Source organism: Melitaea cinxia, chromosome 21 (genome assembly GCF_905220565.1).
Source record: "Melitaea cinxia chromosome 21, ilMelCinx1.1, whole genome shotgun sequence".
In the NCBI taxonomy this organism is placed as follows: Eukaryota; Metazoa; Arthropoda; class Insecta; order Lepidoptera; family Nymphalidae; genus Melitaea; species Melitaea cinxia.
This window is the reverse complement of record NC_059414.1, coordinates 13,906,669-13,931,320: the sequence shown is the minus strand read 5'-3', so window position 1 is coordinate 13,931,320 and position 24,652 is coordinate 13,906,669. Positions and strand designations below refer to the sequence as shown.

General features: G+C 36.3%; 1 protein-coding gene across 1 annotated transcript in view; it reads left to right on the top strand.

Annotated features, from left to right (window-relative positions):
- LOC123663978 (homeobox protein Nkx-6.2) overlaps positions 1-24,652 on the top strand; it is a 66,755-nt gene that overhangs the window by 22,426 nt on the left and 19,677 nt on the right. Inside the window, exon 3 of the mRNA XM_045598614.1 lies at positions 3,495-3,694. Within this exon, the coding sequence (XP_045454570.1) occupies positions 3,495-3,694 (200 nt within the window). The remainder of the gene's footprint in view (positions 1-3,494; positions 3,695-24,652) is intronic.

Sequence of the window (24,652 nt, the reverse complement as noted above, 5' to 3'; positions counted from 1 at the left end):
ATCGAACCCGCAACCGCCAGCGCAACAGGCACAATCCATGGCTGTGACCGTTGCGCCAACGCGGCGTCTGGGAATTCATTTAGGCTTATAGTATTTATAGGATATAGTAAGGTAGTCGGAGTGAAGTCGTACTACAAAAATCTGACGGTTCTTTGTACAGACAGCATTTTAAAAAATAATTTCCGTTACTTATAGGATCAAAACATTCAATTGGCCATGTCAAGATTAAAGCCTAAACGAAACCGCGGGAAAAAATAAAAATATATTCACTTTACAAGTCAAGAATATTCAACATGCCTAGGAAAGCACTGCTGTTATCACATAAAACATATAAATCGTCCCAATAGCTCGCTACCGACCGTCTGTCCGCATATACAAACTACCTCTACAAACTTACAATAATATTAATGCATTACATTACCCGTCTCGAATGAAATCACTATTTATCAAAGAATAAATCAACTGCGTAAAGGTTGGTAAAGAGAATTAAGTAAAATGTTTTAGTAAATAAGTATTTTTGTTATTTATTTGTCAGTTGCTTTGACTCGTAAAGGCCATTTCGTTATAATCGCGTCTCCGTGCGGTCTATCGCAAAATAAACTTAAATAATTAGCAATTGTTTTGTAATTATTGTGGACAGCAATAAAATATCGTCGTTATGAAGAGAATGTCGTGCACGTCTGAGTCTTTGTCGTCGAGGTAGGGTAGGAAATTTCCTGCTCAAATGTGGAGCAGCCCGACTGGGGAAGTACATCGACCTTACAGAAGATCACAGCTAAATAATACTGCTTTCAAACAGTCTTGTGTACCTGCTGGTGAGTAACGTGACCAGAGTTACTGGGGGGAATCGGGGATAGGGTAGGCAACGCGCTTGTAATGCTTCTTGTGTTTCAGACGTCTATAAGCTACGGTAATGGCTTATCATCCGGTGAGCCGTACGCTTCTTTATCGACCTAGTAATACATATTAAAAAAAATTTTTTTAAATGTCATACAAACCGGTGCTTGTATTGTCGTAACAGACGCTACTGCTAAATTGAATCTACCACCGATTCGGAATGTAGTTTATGCAGAGAAGAAACGCAAAAAAAACTCCACAGTCACTTCCTTCCTGTCCTTGAAAAAAAAAAACTATATTTTTTTATAAATTTATTATTCTTGCATAAAATATAGTGTCCTATAATCAACACCAATTTATCAATAACATTAAATTAAAAAATATTGATATAAAAAGAATTTAATAGCTAAACTAATAACTTTAAAATACTTTAAATTTATTTTCTGACAATTGTAAAATTGTTTGTGGGATTTTGTTTCACATCGAATACCATAACCCAGAAATGAGACGCTTACATTACGCAGTCGGAAACTTGGAGTTACAATTACATTTATACTCCAATTATTATATAGTTATGTTACAATACTGGTACCTATGTATATCGTGAGCGTGACTAAGGAAGCAGGCTTTTACAACAGGCCATATTAGAGTTATCCCTTTAATAAACTGTTTGGTATATTTAACCTTGTAGTCGATTATGAAACACATAATTTAACGAACTAATTACTCATAATACGAGTATATCATCAAGCATTGCTCATCAAGAAGATGAATTATGTATTTTGTTGTTTGATTTATCTTATTTCTCATAACCTTTTTATATAATAAAAAAACTATGATTAGTTTTTTTTTATATATAAATCTAGCTGTGCCCTCGACTTCGTTCTCATGAAATTAAAAAAATATATTGTTCACTTCGCAGAGTTATAAAATAAATAAATTTCAAAAAACAAAATTATCCTAAGTTACTTCTTATTACATCAGCTATCTGCCAGTGAAAGTCCCGCGAAAATCGGTCCAGCTATTTTAGAGATTAGCCGGAACAAATAGTTAATTTGTAGTTAATGAATAGAAGTTAATAAATAAAATTTAATTATTAATAATAATTAATTAATAATATAAAATTAAAAAAATAATAATTGATATTTAAAGTATCATATCAAAAACCGACTTTGATTAAACACAGTTTGTACAGAAATCCCTAATATTAGGTATTAGGTACCGGTTGTTATCATAAATACCTGATTGCTATTGCTACTCGTAGTAGAAAAAATATCCGCCAACCCGCAGTGGAGTAGAGTGGTTGATAGAGTTCAGTTGTGAGATGTTACAGACTGTATCGTGATCGAGGTATTAGCTAGGAATGTCGTTTATTAATTTCTTTATCGTTGTAATCTATCTTACATAAATAAAAACGAATGTTGCAAAGCGGATAACTCGAGAATGGCTCGAACAATTCGGCTATTTTTTTTTATGTTCCTTATGGTCTACGCAAGGTTATAATACAAAAAAAAAATTAACATAAAAATATTGTTACCATTAACTTTTGACAGAACGAAGTCTGTCCGGGCAGCTAGTTTTTAAATATAATTATGTAGTAAGAGACAGGGCAACAAAAGAAAAATATTTAATTTTGTAATAAATGCCATTGAAATCTCATATATTAAATAATACACTATTGTTCAAAACAAACATCTTAATGATATAAAAGGATAATTAGCTTCATATTTCGTCATCATAATGCGTCGTGACATGGTCGCGACAAAACAACCGACGTTGTATCATCGAAACGAGTAAAAAAACAATAAAACGCGACCGTCCTGAGGGCGAACGAAAAGCGCATCACATTCAATTGGTTTATATTTCATGGCTAAAATGTTTTGATGAAGCGCGGGAGGGCTCCCCAGGGAGGGGGCAGTGGGAGGGGTGGAAGTAATTGTGAGACCGTCGACACCGCTGGCACGGAGATAACTGTGGTGCTTTTTTTGTATCGTTCATTAGTTTTGTTTTAAGTTCTTATTTAGAGCTCCATGTCATTATTTGTCTTTTAAATTTGCATCTTCATCGATCGTAGATACCGACTCTTTTTAATTTACTGTTTAGGTATTTTAAGCATTGTTCCTATTACAAATATATTCATTGGATTGGCAAATGCCAGTGAATAAAGTCAACGAGATTTCGATATAAAATAAATTTGAAAACCAAAATTTTAAGGTTTTTTTTAGCGTCTGTATTCATAACTCTATTTCAATTTCTGTCTGTTTCTGTGACACGAAATTTCAACCGCATAATTTTCTATATTTCAATGACTAAAATAAAATGTAAGTTTGATCTGTTTTCATCCACTGCTGCTCTGTCGTTATTTGACAAAATCTGACCTCATCTATCCACCTATCCATCAGCCCTTAGAAGTCCACTGCTGGACGTAGGCCTCCCCCAATGCTCGTCACTCCGTCCGGTCCTGAGCCGTCTGAATCCAGCGGCCTCTCGCTGTTTTCTTTAGGTCGGATCGATATCTGACTACCCTACATTTAAACTTTCATATTAAAAATATTAACGAGATTTCTTGTATAAAATTTAAGTGTTAAGTAGTTTGTTAATTAGCTAATTTCTTAAAAAGCAGTAATATTAAAATGTGTACTCTACATTTGCTGTAGTGAGCAACGGAGCGCTGAGCGCATGCGCGGCGCAAGCTGGTGGCATGGACAAGGATGGGAAGAAAAAGCACACAAGGCCTACCTTCAGCGGGCAGCAGATCTTCGCGCTGGAGAAGACCTTCGAGCAGACGAAGTACCTAGCGGGACCTGAGCGAGCCAAGCTGGCATATGCGCTAGGCATGACAGAGTCACAAGTTAAGGTAAGGAAAGACACTTGTATCTTATTAACAGTATATTTTTAATTTTACGGGATTAACTGCGATTGCAGTGCACGGAAGAAAATTTCCTGCCCAAAATATGCAGCAACCTGACTAGGGTAGTAGCTCGACCTTTCAGAAGACCACAGCTAAATAGTACTGCTTTCAAGCAGTGTTGTGTTCCTATTGGTGAGTAAGGTGACCAGAGCTGCTAGGGTGTATGGGGGTAGTGTCGGCAACGCGCTTGCTTTACTTCTGGTGTTGCACACGTCTATAAGCTACGATAATCGCTTACCATCAGGTGAGGCCTAAGCTGGTTTGCAGACCTAGATATATAAATAATCATTATGAAATTCCCGATACTTCCGGAGTCACCCGGCATGCATCAACGTCTCCGAAATATCGGGAATTCCAAAATAACAGTCGCTGTAAGTTCCGTAGAATCAAGTGTCCATAGCGACCATGAAAGTTTTAAAATTATTACATTATTGTTATTTATGACTAGCTTGGTTGCCAACGTTGGGTGGTTGATGGTTGGTGTGAATTTACTTTCTGTTGGGTTTGTGGGTTCATCTCGCCCTGAGTCTCAGTATTATATGTGATATTTTTGATTAAGCTGTTTTTAGCTGTATAGATTTCCTGAATTTGGAACAACTATGTGTCACTAATTTCTTCTAATAATTACGACTGTTAGATACATCTTCTATTTTGACCGTTCCTTTGGTGCAGTTGGCACTTAGCAGTAACCCCGCTCTCCACGGCAGTGTTATGTAAAAATATAGAAATTTGTGGTATTTATATAAATATAAAGAAGCCTACGCACTCTTCTTTTTTTCTATAAAATAAAATAATATACTTACTTATTTAATTTCGAAATCGTCCATTTTCGCCATCAGAATTTTAAAAGAAAACATAAGTTAGTATCACAAGTTAGTATGTAATAATTAATTAACGTGACTATAACCAACAATAATTAAAGTTAATTAAAAAAAATTGTTTGAAATATCAAAATTTATTTCCACACGTTAAAAACACAATTTACATAATTTTAAAATTAAGTTATTGAACATACCAACAATATAATTAAACTCACAAATCGAAAGCGTTAGATCTATTAAGATATTCCTAATCCTTTTATAGTCAAATGCAATTAGTTTTAATGTCCGAATAACACGAAATACAATAAAATGTAAAGATTAAATAACGGCCGCTAATAGGGTAACACTTGGCTCTTTGCACCCTTCACAGAGCTTTCATTTAACTTTATTATAACATGCTATTTCGAGCCCTATTTAGTAGTTTACAAGGTTAAAAGTTCTTTGATGACTTTTATTGGATATGGCGTGATTGTTCGTTGGTAATCGGATTATAGAGATTGAAAAGTCAATCACTTAGTCGCGGCGAATCAAACGTTTGGCTATATCGTTGAGGATTATACTGTAGTGACATGCGGCTCGTACGAGTGGCTAGAATAGCCAGACGGTCCGTTGTTATAGACAGCTAGTTGGACCAAGTTATATAGATTTATTGGTGTCTTTGTAATGTTTATAATTGATAATTTTCAATATTTAGTTAAATAACTTTGAGAGTAATTGTTTGTGGTTTAAATTTTAGATTGTTAGTCTATATTACCATATAAACAAGAATATGTGAGTGTATTATTATTAGTAAGAATCAAAACAGTGTCTACCTAGTAACTAGTAAAATATTAGGTTTCAATACTATCTCTGATACAAGTTCATTTATTCGCTTCATTCCCCTTATAATAGATAATAATTATTGAGTAACTAGATTCAATTATTAGCTTTACGAAGTTTTAACAAAATTATAAATACTCAAAATATAAGATAGATAATAAAACAATATAAGAGTCAAGATATTTAAAATATTATATATTTTTAATCGTGTTTACATCTTAATATTTATAATTAAAAACAAAAATAAAACGCCCCATTAAAAACAAACAATATACGACGAAAAACACAATTGATTTTAAACTAATTAGGGTGAAATACCCTCGAAGCCCATTACTAAACACCGGGACATTAGCTAGGGCATTAGGGAGTATTATGATCGCTGAGTACATTCGAGACGTAAAAACACAAACCACCAGTACGATATACATTGCTGGCTGGATATATAAGTTAGAGATGCCATTTTTAGTTAAAGAAGTAATGGATTGCTATTTTCTTTATCGTGTCTGTTTAAGCGGTAAGAGGTGTTTGTTGGTCGTGGTCACGCGCGGTACCACATTGGGGGCGTTACTGATACGTCCTTCGTTTTGTGTGTCGTTTAAATTCTATCTCCGTTACATCAAATGTGTTAAGGAAATACAGTTTTGACATCATTTGTAATGTACTTACATAACTGCAGGTCACATTAAGTGTATAGGTATAAACTTTTTAAAATATTATAGCTAATTAAATAAGCACATTGAACTCAGCGCCTTAAGAATGATAAAATGTGGTGTCTGAGATTCCGAAAATATATGTGACAAAAGCATAAATACTAAGACCGTATAATAATTCTATGATCTATACAATAAGTTGTCTTAAGAGGGGGTGGAATTCATATCCGCTAGTGTTACAGTCAAATGTTATGAGTTTTGCGATAACTCATTCAGATAGAGATGATTTTATTTATTACAATTTCATTGATTATCATTATGTCTACAAACAGACGATCGATTCAGCCAGTAACATCCAACTGCTAGGCATGGCATCTTTCTCCATGTAGGAGAAGGATTGGAGCTTAATCCACCACGCTGCTCCACTGGATGGCGGATATGTTCCCTGCTATGAGTAACGATCGCTATCAGGTGTATATAACAACCGGGACCGATACCTTAACGTGCTCTCCGATGCACACTGGGGAGACCCACAAGGGCAGACATCCAAACCGAAAAAAATATGTGTACACATTTTTTGAATATCATACCTAAATTGACCGTTCCAGCGGGGATCGAGCCTGCGTCTCCGACTGACCGTGTCGGCGCTCTAGCCAATTAAGCTATGGAACGATGTACCCGCTAGAGCGAATTTTTTTTTTTCGAGATTTTATATTCGGTTTAAGCGAACCGTGGCGCCGTCTATAGTGAGCTCTTTACAGAAACCCGTAACTATTCAAAGTTTCATATTACAATGAAAATCTTTGACAGGAGACGACACCGTGCTATTTTTAATATCTAAGATTTTTATTTTTGTGTTACCCACATTAGGAATTCTAAACATTTTGAATATCATATCAAAAATTGACCGCTCCAGCGGGGTTCGAACCCGCGTCTCCGACTGACCGTGTCGGCGCTCTAGCCAATTGAACTATGGAACGATGTATCCGTTAGATCGAATTTTTTTTTTTCGAGATTTTATATTCGGTTTAAGCGAACCGTGGCGCCGTCTATAGTGAGTTCTTTACAGAAACCCGTAACTATTCAAAGTTTCATATTACAATGAAAATCTTTGACAGGAGATGACATCATACTATTTTTAATATGTACGATTTTATTTTTATTTTTGTGTTACCCACACATTAGGAATTCTAAACATTTTTGAATATCATATCAAAAATTGACCGTTCCAGCGGGGATCGAACCCGCGTCTCCGACTGACCGTGTCGGCGCTTTAGCCAATTAAATCGTAAATATTTGTACAAATACAAACATCCATCCCGAGTGGGAACCGAACACACCAGAGCGGTTGTTAACGTCCTACTTCAGTGCTAAGGTCTCGTTATCTAAAATTATGAAGAAAATTCTGGGTTGATAATTCACGCACGCTAAAATTAAAGACCTCTTAACCATTATTCAAAGTAGAGAAACGTCAAAACTAGCGAAAGTGTCTATCAATTAAGTAGAGACATCATTTATCTGTACGTTCGCGCTCATTTCTCCAGAACCATCATAAATAACGCGATGACGTCCCCTGGGCGCGTAGTTAGCGTTTAATTCGGAGGGGTAAATCGAGTTACACTAAGTAGAGAGCTCCATTAAACCCCCTCCCCCTCCCTCGGTGACATTTTTACCCTATTTAGCCAGGAATGGTAATGCGCTTAGCCTCAAATTTGATCTCACATAAGAGCGTAGGTAATAGTAATTTATATGGCATATACTTTTAATTAGGTATATTTAGTAATGAATTGCCCCCCCCCCCCCAAGATCATTATCTATCATAAGCGAAATTCGAACCCGCGCAGCCAGCACAACAGGCAGCGATGTCAACTTACATTTTTGGGTGCATTTATCTTATATTTATTGCTTTTATAGCGTTCAATACGCAGCATTTTAAATCACATAAACGATCATGGTGTTCATAGGATTTATAGTTGTATATTTAATAACATTAAAGATTTCGATACAGTTGAATATGATTCGATATCCAAGCAAGTGAGCAACGCAAACGTGATGGAGCGGACATAACGCGGTTATTTTGCAAAGCGAGCGCAAACGTTGTCGATATGCCCCGACTTGCTCCGTCATGTTCCGTCATGATTTATTTTGACGACGTGTGTGTGTCGTGACTGCTTTGGAATAGTGGTAAGTTCAATTAATGGTAGCCGTGGGTTTGATTCCCATTTGGATTGTTTTCGGTTTTGGGGGTATGTGTCCAAACTGGGGTGGATACAAATTGGAAACATTAAATTAAATCGTAAAAAATATAAATAAAAAGCTGACCAAAGGTGGGATAACCATCCAGCTGCTGGCTTTGAAATACACAGGCCGAAGACGGGCAGCAGCGTCTTCGGTGCGACAAAGCCAGCCCTGCGGTCACCAACCCGCCTGCCCAGGGTGGTGACTATGGGCAAAACACATGAGTTCACGCCATTTTTGGCGTGAACTCATGTGTTTTGCTTATGATTTACTTTAGGAACAGACGACCGTATGCGTATTGTGTAGATATTTATTATTATTATGTAGATATATTTTCATTTAACATTGATCAAAATAAAAGCGCAACATTAACTAAATTACTCTCAAACGGAATGATCTGTAATCCTTTGTAGCGCTAAATACGTACGACCTCTTAGTTGCCAATTGAGCTTAAAAGCCAATCGACAGCGGTGCATTCACTCGATCCAAAACTAACATAAAATAAACCCTATTCAATGGAAATAAGGTCGATGTGAAGCGTTGTGTGATTTCCCTTATGGTGTCATAGCTCATTTAGCATTCGATGGAATTAATCCATGGGGAAGATTAACATGGGGCGTCGTCATGTTTACACATGACTTTCAGCCGGTGCATCGAGTAATGCAATTGTTTCGTTTCTATGTTTATTTTGTTTTATGTTAGAATATTTGGGGCGTATGTGCGTAAAATTAATTGTATCAGTTGTTGGTTGAGGCTGTCGTTCTTTTTTGACTGTTGATTTTATTTAATTTTTTTTTTTAATATAACTTGTTCGACAAACAAAGCGTACGGCTCACCTGATGGTAAGCGATTACCGTAGCTTATAGACTTCTGCTACACTAGAAGCATCTCCAATTCCCCCCAGGAGCTCTGGTCACCTTACTCACCACAGGAACACAACACTGCTTGAAAACAGTATTATTTAGCTGTGATTTTCTGTAATATCGAGGTACTACCCCTACCCCTGTCGGGATGCTCCATATTTTGAGCAGGAAATTTCCCGCTGTGCTCTACCTCAGTTACTATACTAACTCATTAGGTTCTTGATTTGGTTATTGTTTGGTAAAATTGCTTTTCATCTTTGTTGTCAAGTTCTATATACGTTTGATGTTTGATGGAAAATTTGGTTCATAAATATACTTGACAAATTAAACTGAAGTTGTTCGCGAACACGATCTCACAATATGTCGAAGCAAAATAACGTATTGTCGCGATGCCAATTGTTACTTTAGGTGAAATTTATGAAATTTTAAATAGTTGGAAAAGTTTATTTTTTTTTTCGTTTCGAAATTCTTTGATGAAAACCTAAAAATTGTTGAAAAGTTCAATAAAGATTACATTTGCAGGTCGCCTTTTGTACGTTTGCAATTTAACTTTCACTATTGAAAACTGTAGCTGTTAATAGGTACATTAATGAAAGAACAAATTATGAGCATAATCATGATTTAACAGACATGACAAAAGATGATTTAATTGAATTTCAAAATAGAAAGCTATAAAAAAAACTAGCATTATGGTATTCTCTCTCTATTGCCCATACCAATAAAGCAACATACAAATACAGAACCATTAAAATATAATCGTTCGCAATTAAAGGCTTATAAAGAAATGCTTAAAAGCACCACAATAATATTTCAAGTCTTTACTTCTTTGCCCTGATATGAATTGAACCCATGATTGATAGATGCTATACAGATTAGAGGAGCAATAAACATCATACTCAAAGATGATCCCATTGTACCGAGCCATAAAACCGATAACAGCGCCATGAGAACTATACAATGCTGGCCCACGAGTATTTCTAGTTGAATTTACGGGTGCAATAAACGCGATGTACAGCGATTTGCATTTTGAGCGGTCGAGTGAGTAGTAAATCAGTCAGATGTAAAGTTTTAAGGGTTGGGAATGCGCGCTGTGGTGCACAGAGCGATTGTTTATGGAATTTATAATAATTAGAAATGGAACGGAGCTGGAATGTTGGCATGGTCCCGAGATAGAGCCTCGTGGGTATTTATCATCGCCGTGACTAGTATCGCTACTGCTGTGTGTCTGTGGGATAGAACTATAGTACTGATTTTTCACCAAAATAATGTACAACTCTTAGAAGACAAAATCCTTCATGAGGAGAAACTTATGTAACGAAATACCTTGATTACTTCCATAAAAATAAGAAAATGTTCAGTCAGTCAATTTAGCCTATCGCAGTCCACTGCTGGACATAGGCCTCCACAAGTTATTGTTCCACAACTCATGTGTGTTGCCCATAGTCACCACGCTGGGCAGGCAGATTGGTGACCGCAGGGCTGGCTTTGTCGCACTGAAGACGCTGCTGCTCGTCTTCGGCCTGTGTATTTTAAAGCCAGCATTTGGATGGTGCTGTGTGGCTACGGCACTAAAGAATTTAGCCACCCCCTCTCTTCCCGTGGGTGTCGTAAGAGGCCACTAAGGGATAACAAGGTTCCATAACCACCTTGGAACTTAAGAAGCCGACCGATGGCGGGATAACCATCCAACTGCTGGCTTTGAAATACACAGGCCGAAGACGGGCAGCAGCGTCTTCGGTGCGACAAAGCCAGTACTGCGGTCACCAACCCGCCTGCCCAGCGTGGTGACTATGGGCAAAACACATGAGTTCACGTTATTTTTGGCGTAAACTTGTGGAGGCCTATGTCCAGCAGTGGACTGTATAGGCTGTAATGATGATGATTTGGAGGTTATCCCACCATCGGTCGGCTTTTTAAATTTCAAGGTGGTCGTGAAACTGTGTTATCCTCTAGTCGCCACTTACGACACCCACAGGATGAGAGGGGATGGCTATATTTTTTAATGCCGTAACCACACAGCATATTAAATATTAAGATGAAAATTGGAGACCAAATTTTCCGCTTTATTCTAAGAAGAGATCTAGGTACTTAAATTTTCATCACCAAAACAAAACAAAACACAAAAAAACGAATGAAGTAAAACTTCTGCACAATATAGGCCTGTATTGTGTCTAAGATATACGAAACGTAACTGGCTATGAGAAAAAGAGAGAAAGAAAATATGTGTTCGCACTTCTCTCTTCACACCTTTCGTAACGCTCTCGTCGCGTATTCACCAGCTTATTAGTCTACCACATACAAGGCAAGCGAGCCTAAAGAACATTTATTTCAAAAAAATAAGAACGTCACTTAAGAAAAAGTTGAACTAAATCCAACAGTACTCGTCCAATTTCAAGCTATCTCATAGCGTTGATTTCGTTTTATAGAACTGTGTGATCGACTATCGCTAATGTTATTACTGAATACGAAACTAGGAATCAAAACAATGACAATCTCGCATATCTCAGAGCGTCCCCCACGAGAGATAAACGACAGTTTAAAACCGTGTAGATCGAAGATAGGGAGCGAATTAAATTATAATGATGGATCGCCACAATGGGATACTAATGTGTTTTCACAAAACACTTTATGAATGCTTAATCTCGTAACGGTTCGATGCTGTTTTTTAATTTTATCTTAAGCGATATGTAATTTGCTATGCGTTGCCATCGAAGTCGTTTTGTTTGATCGATGGCGCTTAACTGGTTTGATACTATTGCTTTTTTTATACAGCCGTCCGTTACTTCACTACTGGTTATGTCCTAATTGTGATTTAACTGGATGACCCACTCGGGTTTACTTGCAAATCAAATCAATAATTTCTTTCTTAATTGTTCGAGTAGGCTTTAAAAGTGCTTTTGGATCATCTTTAGCCAGTTTATAAATACTGCTTATCTTTATTTGTAAACGACACAAATATGCGTCACTAATTTTAAATTACATCTTTGTGCCGTTTGCAGTCGAAACACTTGGACCTTGGAGTAGCAGTGCTAAAAAAATTTAAATTAGATATTTCCTCGCCTTATTGCCTCCACCGGTGACAATAGGGCTGGTGCATTTTTTGCCCAGAGAATCGGCATAGCGATTCAACGGGATGCTGCCAGCATTCTTGGCACAATTCCACGCGGACATGATTTATACCAAAACTATCTGTAAATATTTAGTTCTTAAGTTGTGAATTGTAAATGTGTATAATGTTTAATAAACCATTGTTATATATTGAATAAAAAATAATATCTGAAAAAAATTAAAGATAATATAAAGTTACTACCATTTCTGAATGAAAATTATTCTGAAAAGATCGGCAATCCAATCCAATAAATGAAATGTTATTCACTAAGATAAAAAAGAAGAGCTTTATTTTTGTCGATATATGCTAACTACTAAAAGAACAACAGGTTGATTTTATTCAATAGGGAAATTCTGCCTGATTTCTTGTTATCGCATCACGTGGATATATTTTGTACCTAAGCAGAATAGTCATTTTACTTAGGTATGTTCTTTAGGTAATTCAATTTGTATATATATCTACCGTATTCATCTGCATGATAGTTTATTTGAATGACCTATTTCCTACCGTACGACTGTAACATACAATCGTTTTAGCAGCGCTCCAAGAAACACCATTAGCAGCGCAGATGTCAATCATACGGACCGATACATCCGACGTCATTCACATAATACTAACTGACGTGCCTAAATTCACGCCTAAATCTATCCGACAGATTCATGCACCCTGTAATAAACACCGATTTAACAAAAAATAGTCTTTACACAGAAGCTATAAGGTAGCGATTCGCTCAGCGATCGTGAAGCAATCAATCGATTGCGCCGATGACAGCCGAGAACGAACGTTAATAGCCGGTCATTAATCGAATGTAGGAGTATGAGTGAATGGTGAATGCTTCGGTCGCAAATGTATTTTTATAATAATGACTTTGAAATCAGTCAATTTTTTGTTCACTATGGTAACGAATAAATCTCTAGCACCTTAATTTGTAGCGGCTCGAGTTAATTGAGGCATTTGAAGCGAATGAGAAATGGGGCAGGCATTTGTTTGAAATGTAATTAAAACGTTACACCTACAGCCATATTGTAAAACCGACGTCAATAACATCGACAAGTAATACAACGTAAGTAGACGAAAAAATTAACAAACGCACTAGTCGCCGCTAAGATTTTCAAAGATACCTCTCGATTTCTCTGTAATACCACCATCAGATCCTGGTTTCCTTACCACGGTACCACCCTTGGGATATCCCCTTTCTAACAAAAAAATAATTTGCAAAATCGGTTCATAAAAACACAAAGTTATCCGCAATCACACATAAAATATATATATATATACGGTCGAATGTGAGAGACCTCTTTCGTTTTTGAAACCGGTAAAAAAACTGAAGTTAAAGAAATTACCTGAAATATAAGTGTCAGTTTCTAAATTTACTTTTCAGGCTCGTTTCTGTAATATGAAAAGACAATTTTTTTATTTAATAACTGTGTCCGCGACTTATTCGTCCGCGTAAAATTTAAGAAAAAAGTTATTTTTCAGTTCGGAGAGTTACAAAATAAAAAAACTTCTAAAATAAAAATAGCCTAAGTTAATACTTATTACATCAGCTGCCAGTGAAAGTCACGTCAAAATCGGTCCAGCCGTTTCAGAGATTAGCCGAAATAAACAGAAACACAGACAGGCAGACAGACAAAAATTGTAAAAAATGTTTTTTAGGTATATGCACCGTACATACATTCATATGCATTTAGTAAAGAGTTACAAAACAAATATTTTAAAAAAATAAAAGTAGCCTAAGTTACTTCTTACTATATTAACTATCTGCCAGTAAAAGTCCCGTCAAAATCAGTCTAGTTGTTTCAGACAGTAGCCGGAACAAACAGACAGACAGACATACAGAGAGACAAAAATTGTAAAAAATGTTATTTTAGTATATGTACCATGTATCCGTGTATATATGCATTTAGTAAAAAGCTGTTATTTTAATATTACAAACAGACACTCTAATTTTATTTTATAGAAGAATAAATATGATAATAATTATTAGAAATCAAATTCAGAACGATAAAATTAAGCCTGGGAACAACAGGAAGCTTGGAGTTATTTTAACAAGAAGGAGTAGGTTATTGGGTAGGTTTATAAAAAAAGAGGGGGTCAAATGTTTTCGGTTCTCGACTACTCAGTTGTGAGTAATACCAAATTGTCATCTGGTGCTTGAAGTAAAATTTTTATCAATAAATTTATCTACTGTTTGAACATGAACAAACATGGAAAAAAATCTGCACAGACAAAAAAAAAATGCGATTTTTGTCTACAACAGTTAACATAATACCAAGTTTTCTTCGTTACTTGAAGTTTATGTTATTTCGTACTGCTATAAGCTCCAAGGTCAAAAGGGAAAGTCAAAATAACCAATAATACACATAGTTAATATCCCATTTAACATATAAATCACACCATTAATCAAAGTCAAAATCAAAAATAGCTTTGTTCAAATAGGCTTCAAAAGCACTTTCGAATCGTCAATGACACAAATACAATTCTTTCAACAGTTTTGTGACCCCTAGACGATGATTCGGTTTGTAACATCCCACTGCAGCCACTGCTGGACATAGGCATTTTTACCCATATAGGAAAAGGTGATTGTAGCTTAATATACCACGCTACTCCACTGCAGGTTGGCGGATGAACCTATTTCCTTACTATGAGTAACGATCGTTATCAGGTATTTATGATAACGACCGGGGCATCCAAACTGGAAAGAAAGATTTGTACAAATATCCATCCCGAGCGGGAGTCGAACCCTCAAACCGTCGGCGTTTTAGGCGCCTACACTAGTGCGGCTGTTATTACACTAGAATGATCATTTTATTTCACCAGTTCTAAGAAAATTTGTACTAAATCATTTCTTGGAATAGGTATTTGACTGGAGATGTATAATTTAGTACAATTCGCCGCGACATTGAGTGCCGGTGGGCGGGTAGGCGGAGCTACAATTGATCGCTGTGTTCCTCAGTGTATAGACTTCGTAATGTGCTTGCTTCATACAGTGAGCGTCAAATTTATTGCGTTTTAATACGCTAAAAGGCTTTATATATTTATTTGCTTTATCTACATTTATAATAAAACTATAGGAACTATTTGAATAGTTACGGGTCTCTGTAAAGAACTCACTATAGACGGCGCCACGGTTCGCTTAAACCGAAAATAAAAATCATCATATCAAAAATTTCGCTCTAGCGGGTACATCGTTCCATAGCTTAATTGGCTAGAGCGCCGACACGGTCAGTCGGAGACGCGGGTTCGAATCCCGCTGGAGCGGTCAATTTTTGATATGATATTCAATTTAGAATTCCTAATGTGAGGGTAACACATAAATAAAATCGTACATATTAAACTATAAGATGTTCAATTCTGTATCATGAAAGATATTTTGATAATGCCTTTGAAGGGTTTTCTAAAATCGATGTTGACGCTAAAATTATATCTTGTTTTTATCTGTTTGCTTGCAAAGCACTGTTAATAAATGTTTCTCAATAAACATTCATTAAATATAAATATATATTAAATTTGTAACAGGAAATAATAATAAAAAAGTATCAACCAAATTCGAAGGCTTAACTATAATCACGAATTTACAAATAGAAATCCTTTTAAACCAAACCGTGAGCGCTAATCCCATCGAACAATTACTTTGTACTTTTCAAATCGTATTAAAAATATATTTCCAATTTTTGACACATTAATAAAAAGAAACGCATGTGCGTAGGCGTGTCTGATGCGGCGGGCGTTATTAACAACAACTGTGGTCGCATTACCATCACAATGGCCAGCTCGGGGTCTGTTTGTCGTGTGACAGATGGCTTTTTGTACGAAAATATGCTTTGCTAATCGTTGTTTGATCGATTACTACGCCACAGATTATATTAGCTCAGTTGAAGGTTTTATAGATGCGTATAAAACCTTTGTGGTGTTTTTGTCAATTAAAAAAATATAACACATTATTTTTAATTTTTGTCACGACAGTAAAAAATAAGATTTTAATGAAATGATTTGTTTTTGTGCAATTATTTGAATAAAACCTATATTAAAGTCACGTTAAGAATACTGGGAAACCGTAAACAATCGAAATTGAATAGTACAGATAAAAAAAACAATCTGATACCGTTTACATTTAACAAAACTTGTCATTCAGAGAAAAAAAAAAGAACAAATCCCTACAAGTCCAAGGATATTCGTACTCGAAAACAATAAACGGGGAATCCGGGAACAAATCCCGCAATAATAAGGAGCGGAGAAGAGTGTGATTGATACAACAACGAAATCCCTAGTCGACACCGCCATTTGCATTTTTATTGCGTCGCGTTCCCGCCCTCGCAGGGACGCGCTGAATGAACGAATTGAATGATTATGTTTAGCACAGACTATATAATCTTGAGAAATGTGCCTTTGTAGGTAAATGGTTAATATTTATTCGATTTTAAATATTGAAAGGTATTATATTATTATTTTATTTATAGGTAGACATATTTCGATGAATACTTTACAAATATTACTGTTGTTTTAAGAGAAACAGAAAAGTTGATGTACTTCCCAGTCGGGCTGCTCCAGATTTCGAGCAAGATATATCCTGCTGGGCCAGCCTCAATAGAACACCCATATAAGGCTATATTTTACACACAAATTTTCAGAGAATCAGAAGTAAGTAAAACTGCGAGATGCAGTTAGATTATACCAATACTGTGAAGAAGGGAGCTTTGTTTCAGTGTAATCTATACTTTGTAGTTTTTTTTTATGTCACTAGGTCGGCAAACAAGCGTACGGCTCACCTGATGATAAGCGATTACCGTAGCTTATAGACGCCTGCAACACCAGAAGCATCGCAAGCGCGTTACCGACCCAATCCCCAATCCCCCCAGGAGCGCTGGTCACCTTACTCACCAACAGAAACACAATACTGCTTGAAAGCAGTATTATTTTGCTGTGATCTTCTGTAAGGTCGAGGTACTACCCCAGTCGGGCTGCTCCATATTTTGAGCAGGAAATTCCTGCTGTGCCCTACCTCAGTTAATTCAAGATGAACAGAAACGAAAAGATACTTAATACTAGAACGGCTCAATAGCTATACAATAATGGCTACACGTAACGAATTTTTACAGAGGAAAAAATTGGGTGTATTGTCAAACCGAACATACTGAAAGATTCACTCACTCATTCACTATAGCCTATCGCAGTCCACTGGTGGACATAGGCCTCCCCGTGTTCGCGCAAAACCTCCCGGTTTTCCGCAACCCTCTTCCAGTCACCACCGGCAATCTTACATAGAACGTCGGTCCAGCAGGCTAGAGGGTGTCCCACACTGCGTTTGCTAACACGCGCTCTCCACTCCGGGACAATTCTGCATCAGCGGCCAACGGTCCTGCGACACAGGTGACCAGCCCACTGCCACTTTAACTTGCTAATTCTGTGGTCGGTTGCTTTCTTTCTCTCGCGGATAGTTTCATTTCTAATTCTATCTTTGAGAGAGACTCCAAGCATAGCCCGTTCCATTGCATGCTGAGCGATTTTAAGCTTATGGGCTGTTTCCCTCGTCACTGTCCACGTCGATATCGTTGCCAAAGATTCAGCCTGTTATCAATCACGGCTGAACAGCCTGTTATCATCGACAGCTTTGGACTATTAGGTACAAGACAATCAAAGTCAAAGTCAAATTAAAACACAGCTTTATTCAAATTGGCTTCAAAAGCGCATTTGATTTGTCATTTGACAAATTAAAATTATATTTGTCTCAATCAATAACAGTTAAAACTGAAACTACCAGCGATTCGGAATGTAGATTCTGCAGAAAAAAAAATCGGCAAGAAACTACGCAGTTACTAAAATTGGTAATATCTTGCATAAAATCGCGTCACTAAATCCACACATCTTTTATAATTAATCTTCATTTACTCCTACTTTTATTTTAGCGCTAATACATTAATGATATAATTAAGAATATATCCAACCCCTCTCTTCCCGTGGCTGTCGTAAGAGGCGACTAAGGGATAACACAGTTCCACTACCACCTTGGAACTTAAAAAGCCGACCGATAGCGGGATAACCATCCAACTGCTGGCTTTGAAATACACAGGCCGAAGACGGGCAGCAGCGTGTTCGATGCGACAAAGCCAGCCCTGCGGTCATCAACCCGCCTACCCAGCGTGATGACTATGGGTAAAACACATGAGTTCGCGCCATTTTGGCTATGTCCAGCAGTGGATTGCGATAGGTTGAAGTGTGAAGTGGGTTACAATATACGAACATTATTAGCTAGATTCATTTTATTAATGCTCTATTTATCGGTATTTTTATACAAGTAGGTCGGCAAACTGTCGTATAGTTCACCAGTAGCCTAACAGTAGTTATAAACGCCTGCAACACCAGAAGCTTCGTAAGCACGTTGCCGACTCTAATCCCATTCCCCCAGGAGCTCTGGTCACCTTACTCACTACAGCAACACAACACTGCTTGATATCAGTACTACCTATATAGCAGTGATCTTCTGTAAGATCGAGGTACTTCCCCTATCTGGTTGCTACAGACTTTAACAGTATATTTTATGCTGCATCTAGGTAGGCAGGTGAGGTCACCTATCTCAGTTACTACTACACTACCACCTATAGGAATTAGTACATTACAAAATATTTAATTTAGTTAATATCGAGTAATTCAACTTAAATCCCAACATTAGCAATGGAATTACATATTAAAATTCACTTTCGTCAAAATCGTAAAAGCCATACATACAGAATGAGATTAACTCTGTCCCACGCACCGAACAGCCTAGAACAATTTAACGGTCAATTTAATTATAATCGATTATAATATCGATTCTAAGTCGATTTGAAATCGATTTAATATTATAGCAGGAAGTGTCACTCGCCGCTGACAGAGTTAATTAAAAATTATGATAATTGTAAGGTGTGGATTACTTTTATCTGTTGTTTTCGAAGCAATCAATCGCTTCTTTATCGCAATAGACCGTTTGATAGTTGTTTTAAATTACATTTGCGGCTAAGGAATACTTTATTCTGCCACTTATTTATGGATTCCTTCTCCTACTGAATCGTGATCGTAAATCGATGTTTATGGATATGACAAAATTAATATAACGATTTTTGTTGCATTATATTCAATTTTATAAACAAAATTAAGTTATATAAAATGTAGCCTTTATTAATTTTATTGAAAGATAACAGAAAGATTGCTTAAAATATGCAGCAGCCCGACTGGGGTACGTAAGTACCTCGACCTTATAGAAGATCACAGCTACACAACACTGCACTCTCGGATGTTGTTATGTTCTTGGGTGCTCAACCTCCTTGGGGTTGTTTATCTACTGCTAATAAAGTTTCTGATAGTCTATTAAACACTTATGAGTATGACTAATTTTATCGGCAACCTGTCGTATATCAACATATATATGTTAATATTTTGAACAGATTTAAATAAGCAATATATGGGTATTCAATATACACATAAAACCTGCGTCCTACTACATTTTATTGTAATCTTATAAGACAAATTGTCATAAAAATTAAGTAATTCTATTTGACAACAAAGCGGTTGTATTAAATCTAAATTTAATTTGTAAACGCTTCGCTTCGTTAATGAGAGTTTGGCAAAGTTTTGACAAACTGTCCGCAAAACATTTATCTTCCTTTGAAAAACCAATTAAAAAAAAACGTAAACGTAATCGTATTACGTCTCAGAAAGTGTCAGATTATTTTAAAAGTTTCAAATGGAATGTTTGCACGTGTTTATTGTCTCATCTCCGCGTCGCTTGTTATCCAAGATTACCGGCCTTCGAATAAAGAGATTCCTCTGACAGCCGACTAAACGACGGCACTCTAGTTTTACGCAAACAATTATTTATTGCACCGAAAACAACCGAACACCCCATATACGTCAACAGTTGTCACACAAAAGTACACTCTAAGGGCTCTGATGTAGAGTTCTATCTCGTTTGACGCGTTAAAATACTCGCCCGAGCAAGATTAATAGGGCATAAAACGTAAGATAATACAATATACAAGAAGACACGTTGTTAACCGTTCTGTTTGACGTCGGAGCTGAGGAGATCGTCTCTCTCCCTCCCTCCCGTATCGTTCACATCGATCCCTCTCGCTCGCACAGTTTCAATTATCTGCCTAATCCCTCAATTACGTCGACAGATGTCGCTCGCGTCTTTCGAGCTTATGTGCGACTTTAAAGTACCGTCCGCAAAAGCAATTACCGTTGATCGATGAGACCTGCTGAGATGGTAAACGAATAAATTGAAAACGATACGATTTTATTTCAAATATTACTTTTCAATTCAAAATGGATTTCGATAAATCTCAGTAATATCGGAGCGGCTCGGCTCGACGCCACCTTATTCTTAATTTATTGCTCTAGGTCAGGTCTAGCGGCTTAGTGCCTACACTCGATCCTGGGGATTATTTATTGGAGACATGATATTTAAAAACTTCACACTTTTCTCTTAGGATATTTTATTTTAATAATTGTGTTTGCAGGCAAACGAAGAAAAACCGACTTCAATTATATCGAAAAGTAATACAACGTAGGTAGACAAAAAAAAATGTCAAGTAAATGCGCATTATCAAAAATTACTCCAAAAGTTGTAATCAGATCTCGATAAAATTTAAATATGACCACATGATAAACATCGGCTTTCGATTAAATTCAAAATCATCAAAATCGGTACACCCAGTAAAAAGTTATGCGGATTTTCGAGAGTTTCCCTCGATTTCTCTGGGACCCCATCATCAGATCCTAGTTTCCTTATCGTGGTACCAAACTAGGGATATCTCCTTTCCAACAAAAAAATAATTATCGAAATCGGTCCATAAACGACGGAGTTATCCCCGAACATACATTAAAAAAAACATATTATATATACGGTCTAATTGAGTAATGTTCTCCCTTTTTTGAAGTCGGTTAATAAAATGAAAATATTTAGACACGTTCTTAAGCTTAAAGCATCAGAAAAATGACGGTACTTGAATATTATAAGAATTAATAACCAACATTAGGTAACCTCTACTATGTTAGCTATTTACGTATGTACCTTTAAGAATGTCAATCGAAGATTGGTATTTTTTAAAATATGAAGCGATCTTTGTGAGTCAACCTTTACCTGTCAAGACATAAATGATATTTGATGGTCTTTAGAAGGAAAAATAGATATTTGCATTGGTCTTACTTTCCAAGAATGTGACAATTCTCGGACACTCAAGCTTCGTTTTAGCCCAATTCCTTAGAAGTAAGCGTGTACTTTGAAATTTGTGACGTTTATATTAGCAAAATAAAAGATTTAACATAATGTCATGTTGAAATAAAAAGTTTAGAAAATAATAACAAAAGGACAAGCAAGCGAAGTATTCATTTAACTTTTTTTGTATTTACATTGAGATTATTATTTTTAAGGTAGGTAAAATGAAAAATAAAATCTATCGTCGTTGAAATCAGTACTTTATCAAGACTTTAGGTATTTTAAAGCATATTTAAACAAAAAAATATTCTTGTTTTTATTTAAAGGAAATATACAACCATATACTACAGATATTAATACATAAGTATAGTCAAACAAGGTCAAATTATACATACCTAATATAAAATTGACGATGTTATCGCTACAGGGGCGTCCCTTGGGGGCCCGATTTAGCTAATAATTAATATTATAATTAATGTTGTAATAACGTAACCGCGCCGTTAATCCCGCACTCTCGTTCGATGCAACAGCCTTTAGACAACTTTCGCCGATCAAGCAATTTAATATTTTAGTTAATTATCACTTAATACTATGGATTTATTCATGGGATATTATAATGTGAGGCAGTGTTCGTAGTAAATGTACTACTGACAGCTTTCTCTAGTTTTTGATAATCCTAGAAGTTAAATAAATTATGATATTTTATTTAGTAGCTGATTCGACGAACATCGTGACGCAATGTGTATTGTGTAAATTTTTTCGAAACATTTTAAAGAATATTTTTTACTTATCTATGTAAAGCTAGCCCGTTGGCTCAGTTTGTAGTAATCCTGCATTCTGCTCCGAGGGTTGTGGGTTCGATTCCCACCCCGAGTCTGGGTGTAATATAAATATTTATTTATGTATTTATATATGTATTATTTATAAGTATAATTATCGAAAAAAAAAGATGTAGATATATACCATCCGTCTGTTACCTATAACACAAGCATTAAGTTGCTTACTTTAGGAACAGACGACCGTGTGTGTATTGTGTAAATATTCATTTATTTATAGAAATTTTGAATTAAAGATAATAAATACAATAGTGATAACCGAGGTGGGGCACAGCAGGAAATATACGGGAAAGCACCTCGACCTTACAGAAGATCACAGCTAAATAATACTTTCAAGCAGTGAAGTGTTCCTGTGGTGAGTAAGGTGACCAGAGCTCCTGGAGGATTGCAGGTAGGATCGGCAACACGCTTGCGATGCTACTAACGTCGTTGACGTCTATAAGCTGCGGTAATCGCTTACCATTAGATGAGCCGTACGCTTGTTTGCCGACCTAGTTGTAGAAAAACAAAGTACATTTAAGTATGTCATAATCTTTTAGTTAATTTAATAATTAAGGCACCTGAAACTCATCATCATCATCATCATCATTCCAGCCTAGTGCAGTCCACTGCTGGACATAGGCCTCCACAAGTTCGCGCCGAAAATGCGTGAACTCATGTGTGTTGCCCATAGTCACCACGCTGGGCAGGCGGGTTGGTGACCGCAGGCAACCTGAAACTGCTGTATTTATATTCATACATACATGCACCTACGTCTAGATTTGTGTTAGAAATGCTAAATAAGTACTGTTTTTGAATAAGATTCCGCTTAGAACTGGTTTAGGGTATAGGTATCTATCAATAACAAATGATTACCCTTTCCCTCTTGCTTTTTCAACATTATATTTTTTGGGCATTTCATAACTGTCTTATAATATTAAATAATGTATCTAAATATTCTTGAACAAGATGATAATTTAAAGATAACATAACTGTGACCTTATTCATTAAGTTCGCTGGATTAATGAAATGGCTGTCTATCTGTGTACTTATATTATGTAGCGGAAGACTTTTTTGTCTCTGTATTTGCGATCAATTAATATAATTTTCAATCCATTTTAAGTTTGAAAGCCTATTTGTTAACGAAGATTACAATAGGCTATAAACATCAAAACTTCATACAAAGCTGTTTTGTTTAATGGTCCTAATAATATCCTCCTTTCTTCTTCTTCTATTCTATGAAGAGTTGGAGCTTAATTCCCAAATTAAATTCAAATGTAACGAGGAAAACTACGTGCATTGACTAGTATAGTCTATCAATACACGAAACACACGATATATAAGTCGGCCGACTCTCGTGAGATCGTCTCACGGTCCCAAAGCCGTCATTAGTCGCTAATGACATTAATGTGATCGCCGACCGCTACCGTCGCTACCGTTCACCGTCTGCAACACGCCTATTATGACATCAATCGACACACCACTAAAACACCCATAAATCATACCATCCAACAAACAAATACCAACCCTGTGCGATTAGCTTAAAGGTTATATCTGTATGAGTCGTAATTGTACTTAAGTCGTTATAAAATTAGTAACGAAACACCGATTCGAAGCTACGACGAGGCGCGATATTAAAACGAAGCAAGTTAATAATTAATTTGTAAACGGATTTAAACTCACGGCAATTATAATAAAGATTAATTCAAGTTGTCTCATGTTAGATAATTATCGGTTTTGTTTAATTTCTCCGGCGGTGGATTTCATTCGTCAAAGAGACGCTGTCGATGGAGTGATATATTACACAGATGCCGTGAGATTAAAATTGGGCGAGTGTGTTGGGTTCTGTAGTCTATAGGTAGGGTAGGCTATGTTGGTAGGTAAGTAATAGGTATAGATAAACTTAGGTGTGTTAACTGCCTTTTTTATACAAATTGCTGCTACATATATACTAATATTATAAAGCTGAAGAGTTTGTTTGTTTGCTTGAACGCGCTAATCTTAAAAACAGCTGGTTCGATTTGAAAAATTATTTCATTGTTAGATTGCCCATTTATCGCGAAAGGCTATATATCATCGCGCTAAGACCAGTAGAAGCGGAGCACCAATGAAGTTATGTTTCAAAATAACTATTCCACGCGGGCGAAGTCGCGGGCAGGAGCTAGTAAGTCAATTTAGTAACGCCGACCTTGAAATAGAAAAAAATAAAAATAAAAATTGCATGTTTTTAGAATAAAAAAGGACATGGGTTCATAGCCCGTGGATGTATATCACATGTAAAAAAAAAGTAAGTCAATTTAAGTTCATAACGTTGTTTATTTCTATTTTTTTTTTTTTTGAATTTGACATTGTAACCTCTTATTTGGGATTAGCTATTCTGAAAAACGGGAACATTT